This window comes from Podarcis melisellensis (assembly GCF_964234715.1).
Source record: "Podarcis melisellensis genome assembly, chromosome: 9".
NCBI classification, from domain to species: domain Eukaryota; kingdom Metazoa; phylum Chordata; class Lepidosauria; order Squamata; family Lacertidae; genus Podarcis; species Podarcis melisellensis.
Genome location: NC_138541.1, coordinates 38,188,351 through 38,209,525, shown reverse-complemented (window position 1 = coordinate 38,209,525; position 21,175 = coordinate 38,188,351). Strand labels below are relative to the sequence as shown.

At 39.0% G+C, this 21,175-nt stretch overlaps 1 protein-coding gene across 1 annotated transcript in view; it reads left to right on the top strand.

Moving 5' to 3' along the window:
- The window catches only part of LRBA (LPS responsive beige-like anchor protein), a 363,867-nt gene that overhangs the window by 327,775 nt on the left and 14,917 nt on the right, over positions 1 to 21,175 (top strand). Inside the window, 4 exon segments of the mRNA XM_081926283.1 lie at positions 808 to 1,000; positions 3,589 to 3,651; positions 7,023 to 7,178; positions 12,948 to 13,115. Of these exon segments, the coding sequence (XP_081782409.1) occupies positions 808 to 1,000; positions 3,589 to 3,651; positions 7,023 to 7,178; positions 12,948 to 13,115 (580 nt within the window).

The following is a 21,175-nucleotide window of genomic DNA, read 5'->3' as shown; positions in this document are numbered from 1 at the left end:
ACCCCTACACCCACCTTTAATTTATTCTGCTTTAAAGTCATAAAGTTTTAGACTTAGATCATAATTTTCCATGACTGGAATTCTGCTCATGGAATACTCCTGTGTTGGAGGACACAATATTCACCAAACCCTCTTTACTCCTGCAATCCTCTCTGTCCTCTGAAAATCTTCTATGGGAGGTGATACTAGGATCTGCTGGTGAATTGGCAAAAAATCATTCCTTGTATCAGTAACAGCCTCTGGTGTCCAAGCTATACAATATGTACATAGAAAGAAGTAGAAAAGTACATGCATTACACCTTTTAATTCTGTATTGCTATTCCTAAATTAATTCTGATGGTATGCAAACACTGCAAATTCAGTTTTCTGTTTTTTACCCTCTCTATGATTTTCCTGGAGTTTTATTCTTTGAGCTTTGGTGCAGCTTTTAAAATTCTCTGCTTTATTTTATTTTTTTATTGGGGTGTACTTTTTTTGAAGCACTACTTCTGCTGATGTTGAAGCTAAACTGTTTGCAAGATACAGGCAACTGGAAACTTTTAAATGGGGCCAATGACTTGCTACAAATGTTGGCTTCTTAATTTCCCCCCGCTCTGTATGTAATTAAGGAAAAAAACCTCAAGGTGTTCAATAAAATGATAGTTTCCATGGGCCTGTCAAAAATTACTGCATTGGCTTTCATTTGCGGTGGCTATTGCTTGTTTTAATTGGCTCTTCCTTCTTTTGTCCTGTCCTGTCCTTTCTTTCTTCCTCCTTTGTCTTTCCTTTTTTCCGTGTGGTTGGGGTCTTGTTGTGCCCACTCAACAGTATCTCCTCCTGCAGAGTCCATTGATGTTCACAGACCAAGCTCAGCAAGATGTCATCATGGTCCTCAAATTTCCATCAAACTCCCCTGTAACGCATGTGGCAGCCAACACCCAGCCTGGTTTGGCAAATCCTGCTGTGATTACCGTCACTGCTAATCGACTGTTTGCTGTGAATAAGTGGCACAACCTTCCTGGTAAGTATGGAAATACTAGCAAGTTAAGATATCAACAGCAAGTTGGGTTGATTTTATGTGTCAAAGATGATGCTTGTTTGTAATGGGTTGGGTCTTAGGAACCACAAGCGAAGTTCCATTATGAGAGTGGAACTTTCCATCCTTCCCACTGTATCTCTAGAAAGTCATTCCTGGGATTAGAGGACTGTGAAGGATGCAGGTATGGATACTGCAGCTGGAGGGAACTAGCAAAAAATAAAGAGCATCACCCTTGCATGAATTAAGATACCTTTCACATGAACAAGGTATTCATTTGATCCAAATCAATATGAGATCCTTCAGTATGCCTATTAATATCTAAAAAGACACCCGGGGCTGGTTCAGGATCTGGCAGCCAGTTTGATCACTGGGGCAAGAAGGCCCAACTGCACTGGCTGACAAATAAGTTCTGGGCCCAAGTCAAAGTGCTGACCTGTGAAGCCTTAAACGGCTCAAGACCACAATACCTCAAGAACAGCGTCTCCTCGTATAAACCAACCCAGACCCTGCAATCATCATCTGAAGCCCTTCTTTATGTGCCTCCTTCATGAGAGGTTCAGAGGGTTGAAGCACATAAATGGGCCTTATCTGTGGTGGCCCCCTGTGCACTCCACAGCGGCGCTCACCTGGTGTCTTCATTACATATCTTTAGGTGACAGGTGAAAAAAATTATCTACAACCAGGCCTTTGACTGATTAACATTCTATGGCCCTTTAAATGTGTTCATGAGATGGGGAGTTACTGGTTTGTTTTTGTTTTTATTCCTGCTTTTATTATGTATTTTGTGTTCTCATTTTGTATTTTTTTTTGGGGGGGGGTTAAACTGCCCTGTGATATTTGGGGCTATAGAAATTAATAAATCATAATCACAATCATAAAATGATCTGGTAATTAGTTCACTTCTTGATTTCAGGTTCTGTTAATAGCAGTTTTAGAATTATGTTTTTGAAATATTCTAGTCATTAGAAAACCTTTCAGAGCATTGTTATAAAGGAATTGCACAAGAAAACCTAATAATGTAGCCTATCTCTATATAACAATAAAATGCTGTAACTGCCCTACAAGATACATACCTTGTTCTGTAGAATAAGTAGACTTCAAAGCTCAAAGATTAGCTCCCAAATACTTTTTATAATAAGTAAATTAATTCGCCTAACAAAACAACTGGTAATGCTATACATTTTAGAAATTCCTAGAATCAGATCTATGACCAGAATTCACACTTTTGAATTATAGTGGCCTGCATTGCAGCAGGATAGCAAAAAGACCATCCTTGGTCCTCTGTCTGTTTAAATTTGAATTGTGAGTTTTAGCAAACAAATATAGCAACCTCTATATCTCCTGACTTCCCACTTTTCCCACTTCTTTTCCTTGCTGTTCCTTGGAGCAATTTGTCCCCCAAGTCATCTCCTATTCGACAATGTTCACTGTTCTGTACTACCTATTACCCATTAAACCTTCATTACCCCTTAGCTTTTTCACTTCTTTATCAAATGTTATTTCCCCCCCCCCCTTTCATTTTTGATATGTCTGGCTGTTAAGCTTATAAACCACAAGACAGAGTTCTTGTTCAGAGCTTGTTACAAAATTCCTATCACAATTGTGGTACTAAATAAAAACTACCTTTGCAAGGAATGCAAGGACAAGGAGGCCTACTAATATGGCTCTTTACATGTGCAAGTAAAATTGTACACCTACTTCATTTTGGTAACTTGTCAGCTTAAGCACTTTACTACCCATTATGTCCATATAGGGTAGAAACTTAAATTGTGTCATCATTTATTCAGATTTTGCTGAAGCAGGACTTCTGAATTCCATAACAACTGTGTAATCATTCCAGCAATGCTGGTTTTATAATAAGCATATGCTTTGCAAGGTACATGTGAAAATGCGAGATATTGCACACATGATTTTTATTATGTTAGCTTCCATTTCCGGAAGCTTTCATTGATATTTTGAAGTGGAGCTCTGAGGGGGAAAAATGTGTTTAGCATCAGCAAAACATGAACGTTTCAGTTACAAAAGAAATGTTCATACATTTGCATAAAATTCTGGTGTTCACAAATGTTTCTTGAAGTTCATGTATGCAGGTTTCCCATGATGAATAGAATATTTAATATAGTGTGAGCGAAGTCCTTTTCTCCATCATAAAGTAAGATTTTTTTAAAAAAAAATCCTTTGTGCGGTACTATTCAAAGTATTTTTTCTTTTAATGGAGGAAATAATATTTGCCACAGTCAGCAGATGGTTGTCACATTTTGTTTTCAGTGCTCTTTACCACTTAATTTTGTTTTGTTGCAACATGAGAGGCTGCTGGTCAAGCATCTGCTATAGCTTATGGTCCAGAGCTGGAGCCTCTGATGATGGTACACATTGAGAATAGCAATAATCTAAAATAAATGTAATAAACAGTCCTTGAAAGCACCTGGATTTTTTTGTTGATGGTGTTCAATAAATGGATGAAGCTTCCACAGGGAAACAATGGCATATAGTGTTTGATTTATAGGATTTTCCATGGTTTTAATGCCTGAAAGTAACACAGTTTTTAAATCTTCTCTCGTGCATTCTAGCTCATCAAGGTGCCGTACAGGACCAGCCATACCAGCTGCCAGTGGAAATCGATCCTCTCATAGGTCTGTCACTTCCTTCTCTCTTTGCGATTCATTAAGCTCTGTATGGTGGCCCTGAAGTGTAGATTACGGTTGTTTTTCACTTGCTGGTTGCTGGGAATGGAATTTTCCTGATAAACCATTTGCATGCAAATTGGAATGCAATGAGCTGTGGCTATGCTGGTATTTCATCAACTCCCCCTCATTGGTTTGCCTAATTTGAACAGGCCTAGGACGTGTGTCAGTGAAAATTAATATGGATGCCGTAATAATGTGTGATTGAGAATGCGCATGAAGTACTGTCAGGATAATATTGGGTCTTTTCATCACTCAGACTTGTTGATGAGCAAGAGCGAGGCATGTTATGATGAATTGGTGCGCCAGTAATGCGATGGAGCTCTTTTGCTGAGGAAATTTTCATAGTAACAGTGGGATTCTTAACAGCACTGTGTTGTGAAAAATAAAACTGTGGTGCCAGAATTTCATCATTAAGGGAGATCAATCCTTTCTTCACAGGCCTGCTGTTCAGGCTGAGGGAATTAATGTGTAATTGCAGAACAGTTCCAAAGTCGAAATATATTGCTCAGCCATTTTTAGTGTTCAGGTACTAGTATTCTACCGTTTTTCCAGGGTATGGCAGACTTCAGGATCACAATCAGGAAAGTAAGGATATTGTTTCTCAGCTAGATAAATCATTATAATGCATTCTGCTTCCAAGTGGCTTGCTATGGTGGTGGTAATTCTTATTACCAAGAAGAAGGGCTTGTTTGTTTGCAAACCTTTGTTTTAGGTATTTGCAGTTTGGCCACCATAATTCATTATAGCTTGTGAATTTGTATGTATTACAGTTCTGAACGGCATCACTTAGCAAATACATTTTTTTCTCTTCTTCTACGATTTAACTTTAGAAGAGCACAAAATTTATTTTCATAATCACCTCAAAATTCATCTGTAGCTTGATTTCTCAAACCTTCCTTTTATAAGCTCTTTAGTTATTGAATGCAAATAATCAGAATATTTACATTTAAAGACCAAGGCAATTGTCACAAAATATTTTGTCACCTTATTTCAAGTTAGTCAAAGTGTATATGAATCTTAAGATAACTACTATAGCTAGTTAAAAAATTCTTAAGTAGTAATTGATTATTAGTATATGCACATATGAATACTGAATATGTGCCATGATTGGTGAGGTGTAATAACTACATGAAAATTGTTGCAAGGTGCACTGTTGCTCCATTCTCTCATAACACTAAGCCAAACTATGGCTTAGCATGAACAAAGAAGTGTGTGGGCTCATAGGAGATTGCATCCTCTTTGCCACCTCAGTTACAATTTGTGGTTTGTCTGGAGCAAGACAAACAACAAACTCAAGTCTGGATGACATGCTAAACTAAACCATGACTAATCTCACAGCAGCATACTTGCAGGAGGACCATAGCCAGACCCAAACTGCTATGATCTCCTCTCCAGGAGCCAACATGCTTACACTAAGTCATAGTTTGGCTTAGTTTTACCTGCAGACTGGGTCTATTTAGCTGACTAATTTATATAATACCATGGTCAATGAATATAACCTTTGGCTACATTACAGTTAGGATTCTGATGTGCATCAGATGCAAATGCACAAATTTACATCCAGACATTCAAATGGTTTTCCATGAGCTCCATTTAGTCAGCCTAAAAGCTATATTGTATGCCGCTATCCCTGGTTCAAGTGATAATGTTTTAGCTGTATCAAGAAATTATTTGTTAGGACATTTATAGACCACCTTTCACTGTAAAATATATGAGTGTACATACAATAACACAGTATCCAGTAGGCATCCTAAACAAAAATTATATTTAAAGTCAGAGCCATTTGATTCCTAATGAGTTCCCCAAGGAATGGAATAGTTTAAAATATACCCTCACACACATTCAATTACATAAAGCCTTATATTGCACATTTTAAAATGTGCAATACTGGTATAATACCGTTTGTGGATGTCTACTTATTAGGAGGTAAAGTTTTTTGTTTTAAAAACAAAACACAGCACTCCTTTTTAAAAGGAGATTAATACATTGTTGAATTTAAGGGTTAACTTTCTGTAAACTGTCATTTGTTTCTACAGAGAACTGTGGAGATAAGAGAGTATCAGCAGAGGGCCTAAATGATAGTCTAACTCTTGCCCTTTAAAAACCCGTGATAGCTCTGTGAGTCAGGTTTCTGCTTTATAGACATTCTGCTCAGTTACAGGCCGATCAGGGAGCAGGATTTCACACAAATCTGAATTATTGTTGAGAGGATGACTCAAGATGTCAGGCCAAGGAGAGCACATGGGAGTCTGGTGTTTGGCTGTTGGTTAGCTCAAGAAAGGGCTGGAAGCTGGAGTCAGGCAGTAGGCATCAAGGGAGTTAAGAAGTAGCTCAGAGAAGCTGAGAGGAATCAAGAGCTGAAATCATTGGCTAAAGCTGAGGAAGAAGGTCTGTGAGGAAGAACTTGTGACTTGAGGGATTGTCTTCAGGAGAGTTTTGCACTCAAGGGCCAATGAGATTGCAGAGAACCTGAGATAATGGTGGTTCTGGACCCTGGAGAAGACTGCAACAGAGTTTCTGACAGACTCTGGAAGAAAAAGGTCATAGATTTGCATGAAGACTACTCATGTAGCCCTCACTGCCTAGTTGAGGAGTGTTAGAGGGGAAGCAGCAGTGGTATAGGGAAATTGGCTTTAGGTTTGAATAGTGGGAAGAACTGAAACTCACATTACTATCCTCTTAAAAAGAGCAGGAACCCTGTATTGCATTTGCCATGACATTTGAAGCGATTTATAGTTTAAACATTTATGTTTCAAGCAAGTGTAACAAAGTGAAGTTAACAGTGAAGTTTATTAAGTAACCATACACACAAACATCACCACGTGTTTATATTAATACCTTTTGAAAATAAAGTGTAATCTTTTTTTCCACATCAACACTTTATGGTGGTGCATAGAGTATGATATTCCATTTGGAAGGGCACAGATTTCAATATACAACACAATATCACTGAAGTTCTGGTGAATCTGGTATTAACTCCCAGAATGTTTCTGAGTATAACCAGTGGTGTATCGAAGTTGATAATTGTCCTAATATGTATCTATCAGAGTTATAACTCACCTGGTTTATTCTGCTGGATAAGCATACCTTGGAAATGCCTTTGGTATGTAACTAGAGGCTTATAGAATGTGCTTGACAAAACGATGGGGAAATTGTAGCAAGACGGTGGGGAAGAAGCGAAAGGATTGGTGGTGGGTAAGAGGAAAGGAACATGCATGAATGTGTGTGCATCAGTTTGACAAGAAATTAAAACTCGATTTGCTACTGTGTTAAATAATTATTTTCTCTTTTGTCTCTACTCCCCCATCCCCTTCTAGCCAGCAATACGGGTATGCACAAGAGACAAATTACGGATCTCCTAGATCAAAGTATTCAAGTCCATTCCCAGTGTTTTGTCATCACTTCTGACAATCGCTACATCCTGGTCTGTGGTTTTTGGGACAAAAGTTTCCGGGTGTACTCTACAGATACAGGTACTGGATTCATTTCAAAAACTTTGGAGAAAGTTTTGCTGGCTGTTTGCATTTTCCTTTGCAGCTCAAAATCTCATTCAGAGTTTAAAAGATAAACCGTTCCCCGTTCTCAGGCTCTCAGTCTGATGTATATGACACACACAGAGAAAAAGAGGAAACCAAGCAGATTTATTCAAGGAGATTATTGAAGAGTGAACTGTACCCCTTTCATACTGCAGGCGCGGAACCACCACTTTAAAATGGTCCCCCCAATTAGAAAACACATTGCAAATTAAAACCAAAGAATTCCACAAGCTAGTCCATCTGATGAAAAGTTCTAGCCCACCCAGGTTCCTGTTGCGCTAGTTTTCTACTTGCATGGAAATGTTTTAAAGCATTAAAAATTGCTCACCCATAGTCAATGCTCGTCTGTTCTACTACCATTCCCTCCAACTTCTGCTACATATGTGAGACTAGGCTAACGCATATTAGTTAAACTCGAACATAAAAATGTTGCTATTAAATGTGTCCTTGGACATGTGCTTAATAACTCTCAAAATGCCCTATTTGAGACACATGTGCTCTCTTGCACTCAACTGACTAAATAAAGGAGGGAGTGTGAAGCTGAATCACTTTGTTCTTTCCACATGAATCAATTATTAATAGTAAGCGTATGTGTATTTAAAAACAAAATATACCTTTTTCTTCCCTTTTATTATCCCATTTAAAGCAATGCTGTGTTATGTTTACTGAACGTTCCCTGACTGCAGTTCTTTAAACAGCACTCTTTATTCAGATGACTATTTTGCTTTTTATTTATTTTTTGTAAATGATTAGCAAATGGTGATAGAAGGCATTGTGTAAATTTAAAAGTGAATGTTTAGCAAGCTTTATAACGCTTAAGTAAGATAGATGTATTGAATGATCAACCTTGGCTCCAAAGTAGCATGAGTCTTGGCTAGTGCAACTTTCCCCACTCAGTTTCCTCTAATTCTCCATTCCCATTGCACATCTCTGTGCCTTATCCCACCACTTTTCTGAGAGACACCTAGAACACAAGAGCAAATTTTCAGTGGCTATAGTGGGTTCCACTTTCGAAAAGGGGCTGGAAAGCCCTGTTGCATGAACAGAATTCTGTTTGTGATCCTCTGGATCCCAAATGCCATATAAAACAAAGAAACCAACTTCCCGTGATGACGATGATTGATTTATTTATATGCCACCTATCTGACTGCCTTGCCCCAGCCACTCTGGGCAGCTTCCAACAAATTAAAACATCCAACACAGTAAAACATCAAATATTAAAACCTTCCCTATACAAGGCTTCCTTCAGGTGTCTTCTAAAAGTCTGGTGGGAGGGAGTTCCACAGGGTGGTCTGACTACCGAGAAGGCCCTCTGCTTGGTTCCTGTAATCTCACTTCTCACAATGAGGGAACCTCCAGAAGACCCTCAGAGCTGGATCTCAGTGAATGAGGGGGGTGGAGACAGCCAGTTAAGACATCAGGGGGACGAAATTAGTTTGGTCATCTCGTATAATTTTTAATGAAAAAGATCAACATTAATATCTAGCGCAGTACTATTAAGTGTACAGTGGGAAAGTCCTGTTTTAGATGATGATAACTGATTGCTAAGCAATTAAGAAATATAATGCAAAATCTGGTTTTGTTCTTTTTTCTTTTTCTATCTAGTGCAATGGAAAAGTCCTATTTAAGATTATACTAATTGATTGATAAGCAATTAGGAAATATAATAGAAAACAAAATCTAGTTTTGCTGTTTTTCCCCCTTTTTAAACCAGCTTATTCTTCTATTTAATTTATTTTTTTAAAAAAAATGCAAGCAAATAATAGCTGGTTGTAGTTTTGGTTAACTCCTCATGCAAATATGTTTTCTGAGTTGAGTGTGAGGGGGAGAAATGAACAGAGGATGATGTGATCAGTAATAGGTAATGGCAAGCTATCACAAGTGTTGAATTCAATTATATTTTAGCACTTACGCTAAAAGAATCTTTTCCTTATTATATTTCAAGGGGGGAGGTATAACAGGAAATACCTCCTAGAGCATAAATCACACTCTCTGAGTTTGGCTGGAACAGCAGAGCCACAATAAAAGCATATTGCAGTGGTGGATGTTATTTTCAGACAACTTTTTCGATTCAGTAGTAGTGCAAAAACTTTTTCCATGTTTTATTATTTGCAGTACAGCTGTCATATAAAACATTAACTAGAAAATTTGTTCTGTCAAAAAAGGATGTCCTAGTGCACTATGAGCAATCACTGATAGTATGATGTAAAAAGCTGGAGTAGTATTAAAGCAAAAAATGTTAAGACTGTCTTACAAAATTATCAGAGAGTAATTGAACAAAGAAAGGTGGCTGGACAGAGTGATTTCTGTTGCCCCATGCCTCTTGGGGAAGCTTTGGAGCAGGCTAGAAGAGCATGTGCTTTGAATAAAAACGGTATCCGGTTCAATCCTTGGCATCTCCTGGTAGGGCAAGGAAAGATCCCTATCTGAAACTCTTGAGAGCCACTGCCAATCAGTGTGTTTGAGCAGGTGTGGGGAACCTTCTTCCCCTCCAGATGTTGATGAACAACTCCCATCAGCCCCAGAAAGTATAGCCAATGGCCAGTGAGAGTTGTATTTCAGCAAAGCCTCTCCTCTTCCTAGAGGGGAGGTGTTGTGAGCGGAAAAGCCTAGAGGGCCAAAGTTTCCCCACATCTGAAGTAGAGAATATAGTGGTACCTCAAGTTAAGTACTTACCGTATTTTTCACCCTATAGGGTGCACCGGCCCATAGGGCGCACCTAGTTTTCGTGGGGGGGGGGGGAATCAATGAAAAAAATATGATTTCCCTTCGCAGCTCTGGGAGCAGTGGACAGGCTGCATGCAGCCTGTGCGCTACTCCAATACCTTCTTCCTGCTTTTGGGGGAGGTGGGGGAATCCCCCCACCTCCCAGAAAAGCCAGGAGAAGCCGCGCAGCCCCTTTAAAGAGCGCGCGGCTTCTGCCGGTTTTGCGGGAGGTGGGGGAATTCCCCCATCTCCTGCAAAAGCCCATAGGAGGCAGAAGGGATGGACTCGGCCAGTCAGTCCCTTCTCCCTCCTTGGGGAAAAGCCCCCGAGAGCGGCACGCTCTTTAAAGGCTGCGCGGCTCCTGCGGGTTTTTCTATGAGGTGGGGGAATTCTTTAAAGAGCGCTCGGCTCCTGCGAGCTTTTTGACCCAGCTTGTGGGGCTGGCGATGGGGGGAAGCGCTGCTTTCCCCCACCTCCAGCCTCAAAACCGGGTCAGAGAGTAGCGGGAAGGCGTCGCGCGCCTTCCCGCTGCCCCCAATCCTCTGGGGCTGGCGATGGGGGGAAACACTGCTTTTCCCCACCACCAGCCTCAAAGAGCAGACTCTTCTGGCTTCAGCGAAAGCAACGCGAAGCCTCCGGAGCGCAGGCTTCCTAGGCTTCGCATTGCTATCGCTGAAGCCAAGAAGCCTGCATTCGCCCCATAGGACGCACACACATTTCCCCTTCATTTTTGGAGGGGAAAATGTGCGTCCTATAGGGCGAAAAATACGGTAATTAATTGCGGAGGTCTGTTCTTAACCTGAAATTGTTCTTAACCTGAAGCACCACTTTAGCTAATGGGGCCTCCTGATGTCTCTGCGCCGCCAGAGCACTATTTCCGTTCTCATCCTGAAGCAAAGTTCTTAACCTGAAGCACTATTTCTGGGTTAGTGGAGTCTGTAACCTGAAGCATATGTAACCCGAGGTACCACTGTACTAAGCTAGATAGAGCAATGGTTTGACACTGTATAAGGCTGTTTCCTGTTTCTTAACAAAAGCAAAATGAATGTTTGAGAAGTTGCTGACCGAGGTTTGAAAACAGAGAATGTTGTAGAATCATAGAATTGTAGAGTCAGGAGGGACCCCGGGGTCATCCAGTCCAACCCCCTGCCATGCAGGAAACTGTGTCCACAGCCGTTCTTGGGGTGGGCTCGAACCACAAACCTTCTGATTAATAGCCAGATGCACTGACTCATTGCATTGGAACTGAAAGTACAAACTGAGATGAAAACATCACACCTTTTCAAAGAAACAGCTATTAGGTTCTGTTAATTGAGAAATTAAAACAAATGAGTTGTGGTGCCTTAAATATAGATTTATTGAAGCTTTTTCATAGGCTAGAGTTCACAAATAGAATGGGTATTTTGAACTAACTGGAAAAGGGTGAATAAATGATGGATCAACAATATGTTTCATGGTCCTGATCTAGGGAGGCAAGAAAAGCTTTTGGCTACAACTCTATCACATTGCAAGCATTCTTGAAGAGATAATAATAATAATAATAATAATAATAATAATAATAATAATAATAATAATAATTTTGGAAGGAGCATTATTATGATTTTATATCTTGCAGTTAGTCTGCTCTATGCTGACTAGGAACTTGCAGGATGATTCAATGTGTTTCTGTGTTCCACAGAGTTCCACTCCTAACCCAGAGCCCTTTAAATATGTTTGGTTCTTCATAATAACATGCATAGATGCTTTCTGCTTACATATGTTGTATCAAATTCATACCAATGCAAACTGGAACATATTTATATATAAACTGCAAGTACTAAATGGATTTTTAAAAAATCTAGGATAATTAAAACAATACCTCTATTTGAGTGCTATTGTTTTGTTGGCTGGCATGATAAAAAGAAATCTGGGGACAATTTTAGCATTTCAATGACTTTTAACCGCTTAAAACAAACAAACTCAAAGTTAAAATGTCTGAGTAGAGTAAAAAGAGGCTACAACAGAGATTGGGAATGTGTGACTCTCTAGATTCAGGCATCCCCAACCTGCGGCCCGCCAGATGTTTTAGCCTACAACTCCCATGATCCCTAGCTAACAGGACCAGTGATCAGGGATGATGGGAATTGTAGTCCAAAACTTCTGGAGGGCTGAAGGTTGGAGATGCCTGCATCTAGATGTTGTTTGACTCTCAACATCTTTCAACCCCAGCTAGCATGGCCCGTGGTTAGGGAAGATGGAAGTCTGGTGCCACAGGTTCCCTACAACTGGACTGTAAGATAAGCGTTTTTTTATTCAGAAGGTGCCAGGTTGCAGATCTGATTGTAGATCTACATCAAATTGCCCAGATATTGGGAACAATTTCTGAGTCCCAGTGCAGTGGCATTCATACCTCACACTATAGCCAAAAAGGATCCCAGAGTGGCTTACAAAAAACATAGTAAAAGAGCCCCTGCCCCTTAGGGAAACAATCTTAAGTCATACCACAAGAAATAAAAGGCATGGGAAGGAAGAAAATGAAAAACAAGCTCAGGTAAAAATTATTGAAGTTGTAATGTGGTTTTATAGCCCTGTGTGTGCATATTCTGAGTGCCCTCAGAATTATTTCATTCAAAATTATGTCTTTTTCACCTGGCCCTAGTTGGCAGATCTTGGGGATAGAAAGCCACTGTCTTTTTGAATGGACATTTATGAGATAGATAGATGGATAGAAGATAGATAGATAGATAGATAGATAGATAGATAGATAGATGATAGATAGATGATAGATAGATGATAGATAGATGATAGATAGATAGATAGATAGATGATAGATAGATAGATAGATGATAGATAGATAGATAGATAGATAGATAGATAGATGATAGATGATAGATGATATGTGATCTCATTCAGTATAAGGAAGCTTCGCATCTTTATATACCTTATGCGAAGTGCACTGTTATATGTCTATATTTATATATTGGCTAATGGCTGAAAAAAAATGTGTTTTGTATATTCCAGGGAAACTGATGCAAGTAGTGTTTGGACACTGGGATGTTGTCACCTGTCTTTCTCGCTCCGAATCCTACATTGGAGGAAACTGTTACATTCTCTCAGGGTCTCGTGATGCAACGTTGCTACTGTGGTACTGGAATGGCAAAACCAATTGCATTGGCGATAGCCCAAGTGGTAAGGAAGGCCTTTGTTGTTAATTACTGTTTTGGGTTGTTGTTTTTTTGTAAATGGCAGACTTGTTGCATATGATATTTCAGTGCTGTTATACCTGAATTGCTAAACTGGGGCACGTTTCTTGTTTGGGGCAGCCCCCTAGATCACAAGTAATATTACTGTTTTCCATATTTCTTGAGTGTGGTTACTGCAGGGCATACTGTTTATCTCAGTAAATAATTCTGCTTCTGTGGAGCCCTGTAGGTTAAGTCACTCTGAGACTTTTTTGTGAGAAACAAATGCAAATAGTAAATGAAAGAATGAATGAAGGAATGAATGAAATGAAATGAATAATATCCTTCACATCTATGAAGAGCTGTCATACTAGCCAGCCATACAGGCAACAGAAATACCGTATTTCTCCATCTATAAGACGCCCCCATGTATAAGACGCCCCCTATTTTGGGGGACTCACATTTAAGAAAATGGGGGGGGGGGAGATGTATCCGTGTATAAGACGCCCCCTAATTTTTGACATTATTTTTAAGGGATAAAACCTAGTCTTATACATGGAAAAATACAGTAAATTGATTCAAATCTCTTAGACCAAAGCAATTTTAAATGAACAGTCTTTTGGGATGGTAAAATAATCTAAATGTATATACATTTCATATTTTATCTGTAACCTAGACCATTACCTCCAAAGGTATGGGAAAGGAAGGAAGATAAGAAAATATGTTTGCCATTGTGTGTGTGTGTGTGTGTGAGAGAGAGAGAGAGAGAGAGAGAGAGAGGGAGGGAGGGGGGTATGCAAGAGAACTATTATTATTACTATTTCTCTACAATTTCAAATCCAATACGGTTGCTGACTGGGACAAAAATCTTTGGTTAGAATGTTTTTTGCAACGGGGAAGTATTTAGCAGTCGCCAAAAAGACAAAATGGTGCCCATCTGATATGTAACAGGAGGGAGTTCCGTAGGATAGGGTACTGCCACACTAGGTCCAATTCCGACGTTGTGTGGAATGAACTTCTTGTTGTGATGTATCTTTTGCAGAGCACAGTGACTGGTTGCTCATATAAGGGGTAATACCAGCTCCTTGAACTTAGCCTGGTAGTTAATTGACAGCCAGTTAAGTTATTTAATATGATGGCAATATTCTGTCCCGCTGAGCAGTTGAGATGCCACATTTTCTGTTTCTGAGTCACCCTCAAGGGCAGACCCACACAGTACACTGTTTCTTCCAAGATAACCAGGAACACTCCCTCCCATAAGGATGCATTGATCAGAACCTCTTTTAGAAAGGGTTTTGAGGTCTGATGGATCAATAAAAATTAAATTTATTTTTTTCCTCCTCTCTCTCTCATATGCATTCCTTTATTACAAGTGATCACTGGTGGCAACTAAGTTACATAGATGTCAATAAATCAAGATGTAATGGCATTTAGATTAAAATGAATTAAAAGGATTAGCAAGATATCTAAAAGTGGAATAGATAATATGTGTAGAGGAAGTTTTCATGGGGTTGCTAAATTACTCTGTTGAATATAATGGTTTGTCTTAAACTTGAACATTCAATATGATACCAGCTTACATATGTGTTAGCCATTTATATTTCTTCAGTATGAACAGCTTAAACACATAATGGTATTCTGGACAACAAAGGGTTCCTTTAAAATAAATTACTGCACATGAAAGCTGTGTCAAACTTTAGCACTGTTGCAGCCTTTAGGAAGTATCCTTTGTTTAAAGCTTCCATTCCTGTCTTTTAAAAAGTTTTTGCTCTCTATAATCAAGCATCCTAGAGCGACATCTACTGGCAGTGATGTGAAATTCCATAAAACAATCCACGTCGTAGCAAAGTCAGTGGTAGAAATGTTACTTTCAGTGTTGAGAAATCAAGGTCTTGTACTCCAGAACAATCACATATCTCAATCATGCTTCATGGTTGTTTATAATATTTTGTCAAAGCGTTGTCAATCAGCAGAGCCATGCTGATTAGTCACTTGCCGTCAACAAGTGACTGTTGAAAAGTCAATACAGTCGTACCTCGGCTCCCGAACGCTTTAGGAATCGAACGTTCCGGCTTCCAAACAATCAAAAACTGGAAGTGAGTGTTCTGGTTTTTGAACTTTTTTTGGAAGCTGAACGTCCAGCACAGCTTCTGCTATTGTTTCCGGCGTGCCTGCGCAATCGGGAACCAGTCAGAAGCCGCGCCTTGGTTTCCAAACTTTTCAGAAGTCGAACGGATTCTGTTCGACTTCCAAAGTACAACTGTATTCAGTTAACATGTATGGTTGTGAATTTTTCTGGATGTTGCTATCTTTTTTCAAATTGCTTTGAAGTGTTTTTTTTTAACAATCAAGCAGTGTATAAATTTTATGAAATAAATATCACGCAACAGTGATGACCGAATGCAGCAATATTTATTTGTAGTTATTCTGACGAATAGTCATGTAGCAGACACTTAGGTGTGTGGCTTCCTTTTTCCTTTTCGTTTAAATTTCCGACCACAATACTGAAATGCATATATGTACTTTTCAGCCATAGTACACTTTCCATACCTGAACGTCTTCTGAGATTGTGTTACATTTTCCTACCTATTCACACATTTACTGTGTCCAGTCTACACCTTTGAATCATCAATGCATATGGTTCACTAAGCATCTCTTTCCAAGTTTTACAGCAGTGAGGGCCAACTGGACATTGCAAGGAATATAGTGCCACTTATCACACCTCTTCTCAGATGTTCTCCAAGTAATTTCTTGTAAAAGGAACATAGGGTATTTCCCCATCCTCACTCTTCATTAGCTGCTACATTTGGACCAAATAGTCCTTCAAATAGAGGATGTGTTCTAATAGAGAATTGTTCTCTTGTCCAAGTAGGGATTATAACTACTTATCGTTTGAAAAGTAAGTGAATGGAGAAGGTGGGGAAGAATGGAGGCAGAAGTTCTGAATCATATAATGTGTACTGCAGAACCATTCGAGGAAATAGAAGGGTTCCTTGTTTATGAATTTATTTAGTTTACTGGCTTTTCTGGTTCGTATTTCATATCAGAAATGTGATTAGAAGTGACCATTGTTGCCTTACAATGACATATAGTATTTCTCTATTGGATAGTTAATATGGGCAGTAGCCAATAAACGCATGGATTTGTATTTATGCAGTGGGACTTTATCCCCCTACCTTTGCACACCCCACCCTCCCCAAATATGCTCTAGAGAGTGGGGGGGGGGCTCTCCTTGAAGAAATCTAGATGTAGCAGAAATCCTTGCACTGGAAGGACCTTGACTCAGGACCACACTGGATGCATCCTCCAATGTCCTTCATGGGAAGAGTTGTTCCCACCTTTGGGTATAGGAATCATGTCATGTCCCAATCACTTCCTTGTGCAGTGGAAAGCTCCTCCTATCCCCTCACCCCCCCAAAATGATTAGGTTGTTTCTAGTCTATTTTCGCATTTGTATTTGTGTTTCAGAATTGTGTACAAATATATGCTAAAAGTGTTCGCCTGGAATGTGAAGTGGGTGGGGAAGTGTGCGTTGACCTTTATCACACACCCTCTTCCACCTCCGTCACAAATACTTAGAATGGTGGTTTCCTTAGTAGATTGCCAGCACGCTAGCTGTGTTTTAAATTAGATGGAGACCAGCTTTTCAGTGTTGCTGTGTTCAAGCTCAGGTGTCACTAAAATGATACGCATGAAATTATCCAGAAGGACCAGGATGGTTTAGTGCTCCATGATGGAATGCAGGCCTTCATATTTCAGGCAAAACAAGGCTCTGTTTACTGCTTATAGGCTTGATGTTGGATGTTGTAAAAGGAATAATATTCATATGGTAAATGAATAAAAAATATAATGTGTTCCATATGTGTAGCACTGGAGTAATACGCTTAACATATAACATTTATTTACCTTATTAGATGTTCTATTCAAGCTAGTTTCCCTCTCCTAATCAACAAATATGTGCTCTCCGTAGATCCATTTCAATTGTCTAATTTTCTTTTGTCAGTGCTGTTCTTCCAGTGGGCCAAAGAGAGAAACTTCAGAATAATTTCCTCAATTAATTTCTTAACTTAAGAAGTTGCTCTGTATAAATCCGAAATGGGACATTCTGTGTGTTCCACTTAATGTAAATGCTAATATTGGCCATGCTGATTTGACAATTTTTAAATCGTATTGTGAGTCTAAAGTACGCAGGTTTGAGAACTCCTTATTCAGCCACAGAACTATGAAAATCCTCGGGGGAAAATCAAGTTTGCTTTAGTTATAGCTTTGTATTAGCTAGTACCTATTCCTCGTTTGTTTTCACAGACTTTTATTTCTGATTCCGAATGTTAAAACCACCTGTTTGAAAGGAAGAGCTCCTGCCTCATAAAGATTGCATCAATACTTTAATATCTGTATGTTTTAAAATACTGATGCACCATTTGTGGTATTATACTATATTTCCCCCCCTTTGAATTCATTCATTCCTGTTTCCTTTCCTTTAAAAAAAATAATAACTTTGAACCAGCTTTCTTTAAAAAGGAAAAAAAAAAACCTGGCTAATAAGTGTATCTGGAATTATTTATAATTTTATTTATGAGTTATAATAGCAGTCTGTTACCAATCTCAGTGTTCCTGAACCAGCTATATATGATCATATTTCATATTTCTATGTTTAGAAGTTCTTAGTACACACGTTTTCGGTTCCTAGATCAATTGTTAAAAGTCAACTCTTTTTGAACATTTAGGACACAATATGAAGAGGGTGGGACCCCCATAGAATATAATAGGGCCCTGTTTTCTCTCTGCTTATGGTACGTGTTCTTTGGCAGAGGATGTGTACACAGGGCCATTTAAACTGGATTTATTGCATCCTACATGTGCATGCTTTTCATGTCATATCATATGCACAATGTTGTCCTCATCCAAATCACAGTCTCTACTTTCCTTCCATTTAATTAGAATTTCCTGCATATAATGTGCGTGGGGGGGGGGTTGAGGGGGAGGGGTGTCCAGCATAAAATTGCATGTTACCCAGTTGTTGACGGAAGCACATTGTGTGGGTGTGGTGTTAAAAAAAAAAAGTGTGTTGTTGTGATTGTGAAAAAAAAGTGTGTTGTTTTCCTAGGTGCCATCTCTCACCGCATTCCCTATTTCTATTGTTGAGGGATACCTGGGTGGGCTGCTAGTGGGGCCGAACACAATGCACTGTCCTTCTGCTTAACCTGCAATTTTGTGCAAGTCTGGTACATAGGAAAACTCGTATCTAAAAAATAAACAAGAGTTGTGCGCTCAGGTGAACCAATGCATGCCCACAATGGGCTCAAGGTTTTTGGAATTCAGGGCGGGTGGAGAAGTACTAATCATGGGGAGGGGGCAAGACCACACAGTGCAAATATAGCCCACTAGTGTGAATGGGAAGCATTGAGAGTGCTCACATGTGGATGAATATGCACAAAAACACACACAGGGGTGGGTGGGGAAATGGCTCTGCGGTCCCATGTGCACATTAACGCTTTGGGATATACACAGCCTGAAGGGAAGGATTGGACAGGGATATAAGATGTGTGTACAGACCACACATTCCCTGTATGAACCTGACATGCTTTCTGCATACTGAAGAAGGTATCTGAAGAAGTGTGCATGCACACGAAAGCTCATACCAAGAACTAACTTAGTTGGTCTTTAAGGTGCTACTGGAAGGATTTTTTTTGTGTGTTATGCTTTCTGCATGTGTGCTTGTTATGCGCTACTTGGTCTCTGGTAGGGGTTCTTCTACACGTGCCAGCATCAGGAAGGTTTTAGCTCATATTTAATTGTTCAGCTATTTATTTATGAAATTTGTACACCTCTTGATTGTAAAAAAAAAAAGCAAAACTCAAATCTTATTAGACATTCACGGTTTTGCTTTAAAATACTTTCAAGGGAGTTAAACTGAACAGCAGATTTCGTTTATTTAACCTAACCTTTTAAGATACATTTATAGCAGGAGTCAATAAAAATAGAGAAGGGTTGTTTTATTTAATTAAATTTTTATGTTGAGACATAAAAAAATAATAATTGCTTTTGTAATATTGAAGTGCTACAGTTGTAGAAAAATCAGTTATTTACATGAATTAGCTTTGAATAATAAACAGAGTCTAGTTATGCTTGGTTTAGCAAAAGCTACCTTTTAAAGTAAAAAAAAAAAGTAATATTAGTAGTGGTTTGTAGATTAAATGTAGGTTGGAAGTCAACATTCATAAAGAGTCTGCTGGATTGATTTAAGATGCATGGACCACTATTCACATTCGGTTGCCTCTCCAGATTCTCTTTCACTTTTTCTCTATGAAATTTAAGCCTAACAGAATGAAACAGCAGATACACTTCATAATCAAGCAAGGAACAAACTCTCAATAAAATTTAAGTAATTTCCATTTTTTTCTAGTACAATATTACTTGCCGTACAGAACTAATCTCCTTTTACTCTCTGAGGTTATGAATTCTTTGTTTTAATTCTGTAAGAGTTATAGCTTATGCAAACAGTTAGTAGGAAGGGAAAGGATTCTACAGAACAGATTTGGTTTTTGTGTGTGTTTTGTAACTCTTGAAGTAGCGTGATTTCTCTGTTTAATATGGTTTAGAAGGTACTGTCTTTGTTTTGTGAATGTTATGTTAAATACCAAGTTCAAGTTTTAGGTAAAGCTTGAACAATGAGCTTGAGGCCGTGTTAAATATAGTGTTGCCCGAAATAAATCTGCAAAACAGTTTTGGATATTAGAACAGGATTTGGACTTTCTTTAATTTCATTTGACTTGTTCATCTTGCTTTAAGGATCTCCATAAAGATGTACTCAACATTCTTTTCAGGCCTTCATTAAAGCTTGGATCAGTGGTCGTAAACCTGCTTAAGGGACAAAGCTTTGCCTTTCTTTGAAGTCACTTCCCTGGGATTTCAAAGAAGACATAGAAGCCAGTTCCCCCAAAAGCAGTTCTGAAAAGTTTGAAGTGGTGCCCCTTAAACCAGAAGCAAAGTTATTCCCCCCCCTTTTCTTTGCTGAAAACCATGACAATCTTCTGAGGTACTAAGAATTTAAAAGCTTTTTAAAGAAATCTCTTCTGCTCTACAATCAGCTTCTGAGTTGACACCATTATTTGGAAAACCAGAAGCATGAAGAACCCTAAATGCTTAACATTTTTATCAAAGGAATCAGTCTGACTTTTCAAAGGACTCCTGTTCCATAAGGCTACATTGGTGCTGAGAATGAAAGTTAGACAAACTTTCAATAGCCTTTTAAACATACCATTGCTAAATCAATGTAGGCAGCCTGTGTTAAAATTATAAATACAGTTCATCTTATTTAAAATATTTAGTTAATTTCTTGTGCATCTGAATTAATTATATATATATTTGAAACATGAAATTACTAAACTGGTAACAACTCAAATAACATTTGATGTGCAAAAATGAATTATGCAGTCACAAGGGAAATACATGTGGAAATTGGCTAGAGTCCAGACACTTAGTAACGTATACGACCTTCGGGATTGTGTCTGATGTTGTATTTTTCAACCTATGTTTAATTTATTTCTTCTGAAGATTTTACATTTGAATCCTTGGCATTGCAACATCATTTAACGTCCAAACTCTTTAAGTCCATCCAACTGCCACTCTTTTCATATACTCTAAGCTCAGAACGGGAGAGGGTGTATGGATCTATTCTTGCCGCTTCCTTTAAAAACTTTTGTGCTGTTGGTCATTCCTAGGTAATGTGAGCTGTTAATACTTTTAGAGTGCAACAGACTTTGAAAACCCTGAATGTAACTCGTGCCAATAATGCAATTACAGTCAGAGCTCATTCCAGGCCCTCCTTAATCTGAAAAGGACTGGGCATGCAGACTCAAAATGTGCTTGGGTACTCTATGCTAGATGAGTGTGGTAGCACTGCTGGAGTGCCAAACCCTTTGTTGGTCTTAGGTCCATACTAATCTTACTGCCATTTTGAACTGGGCTTACTACAGTGCATCCTTCTTATCCTGTATGGCAAGGGTGGAGAGCCTCAGGTCTGGGAGCCAACTATGACCTTCCAGACTTCTCTATCTGGTTCTC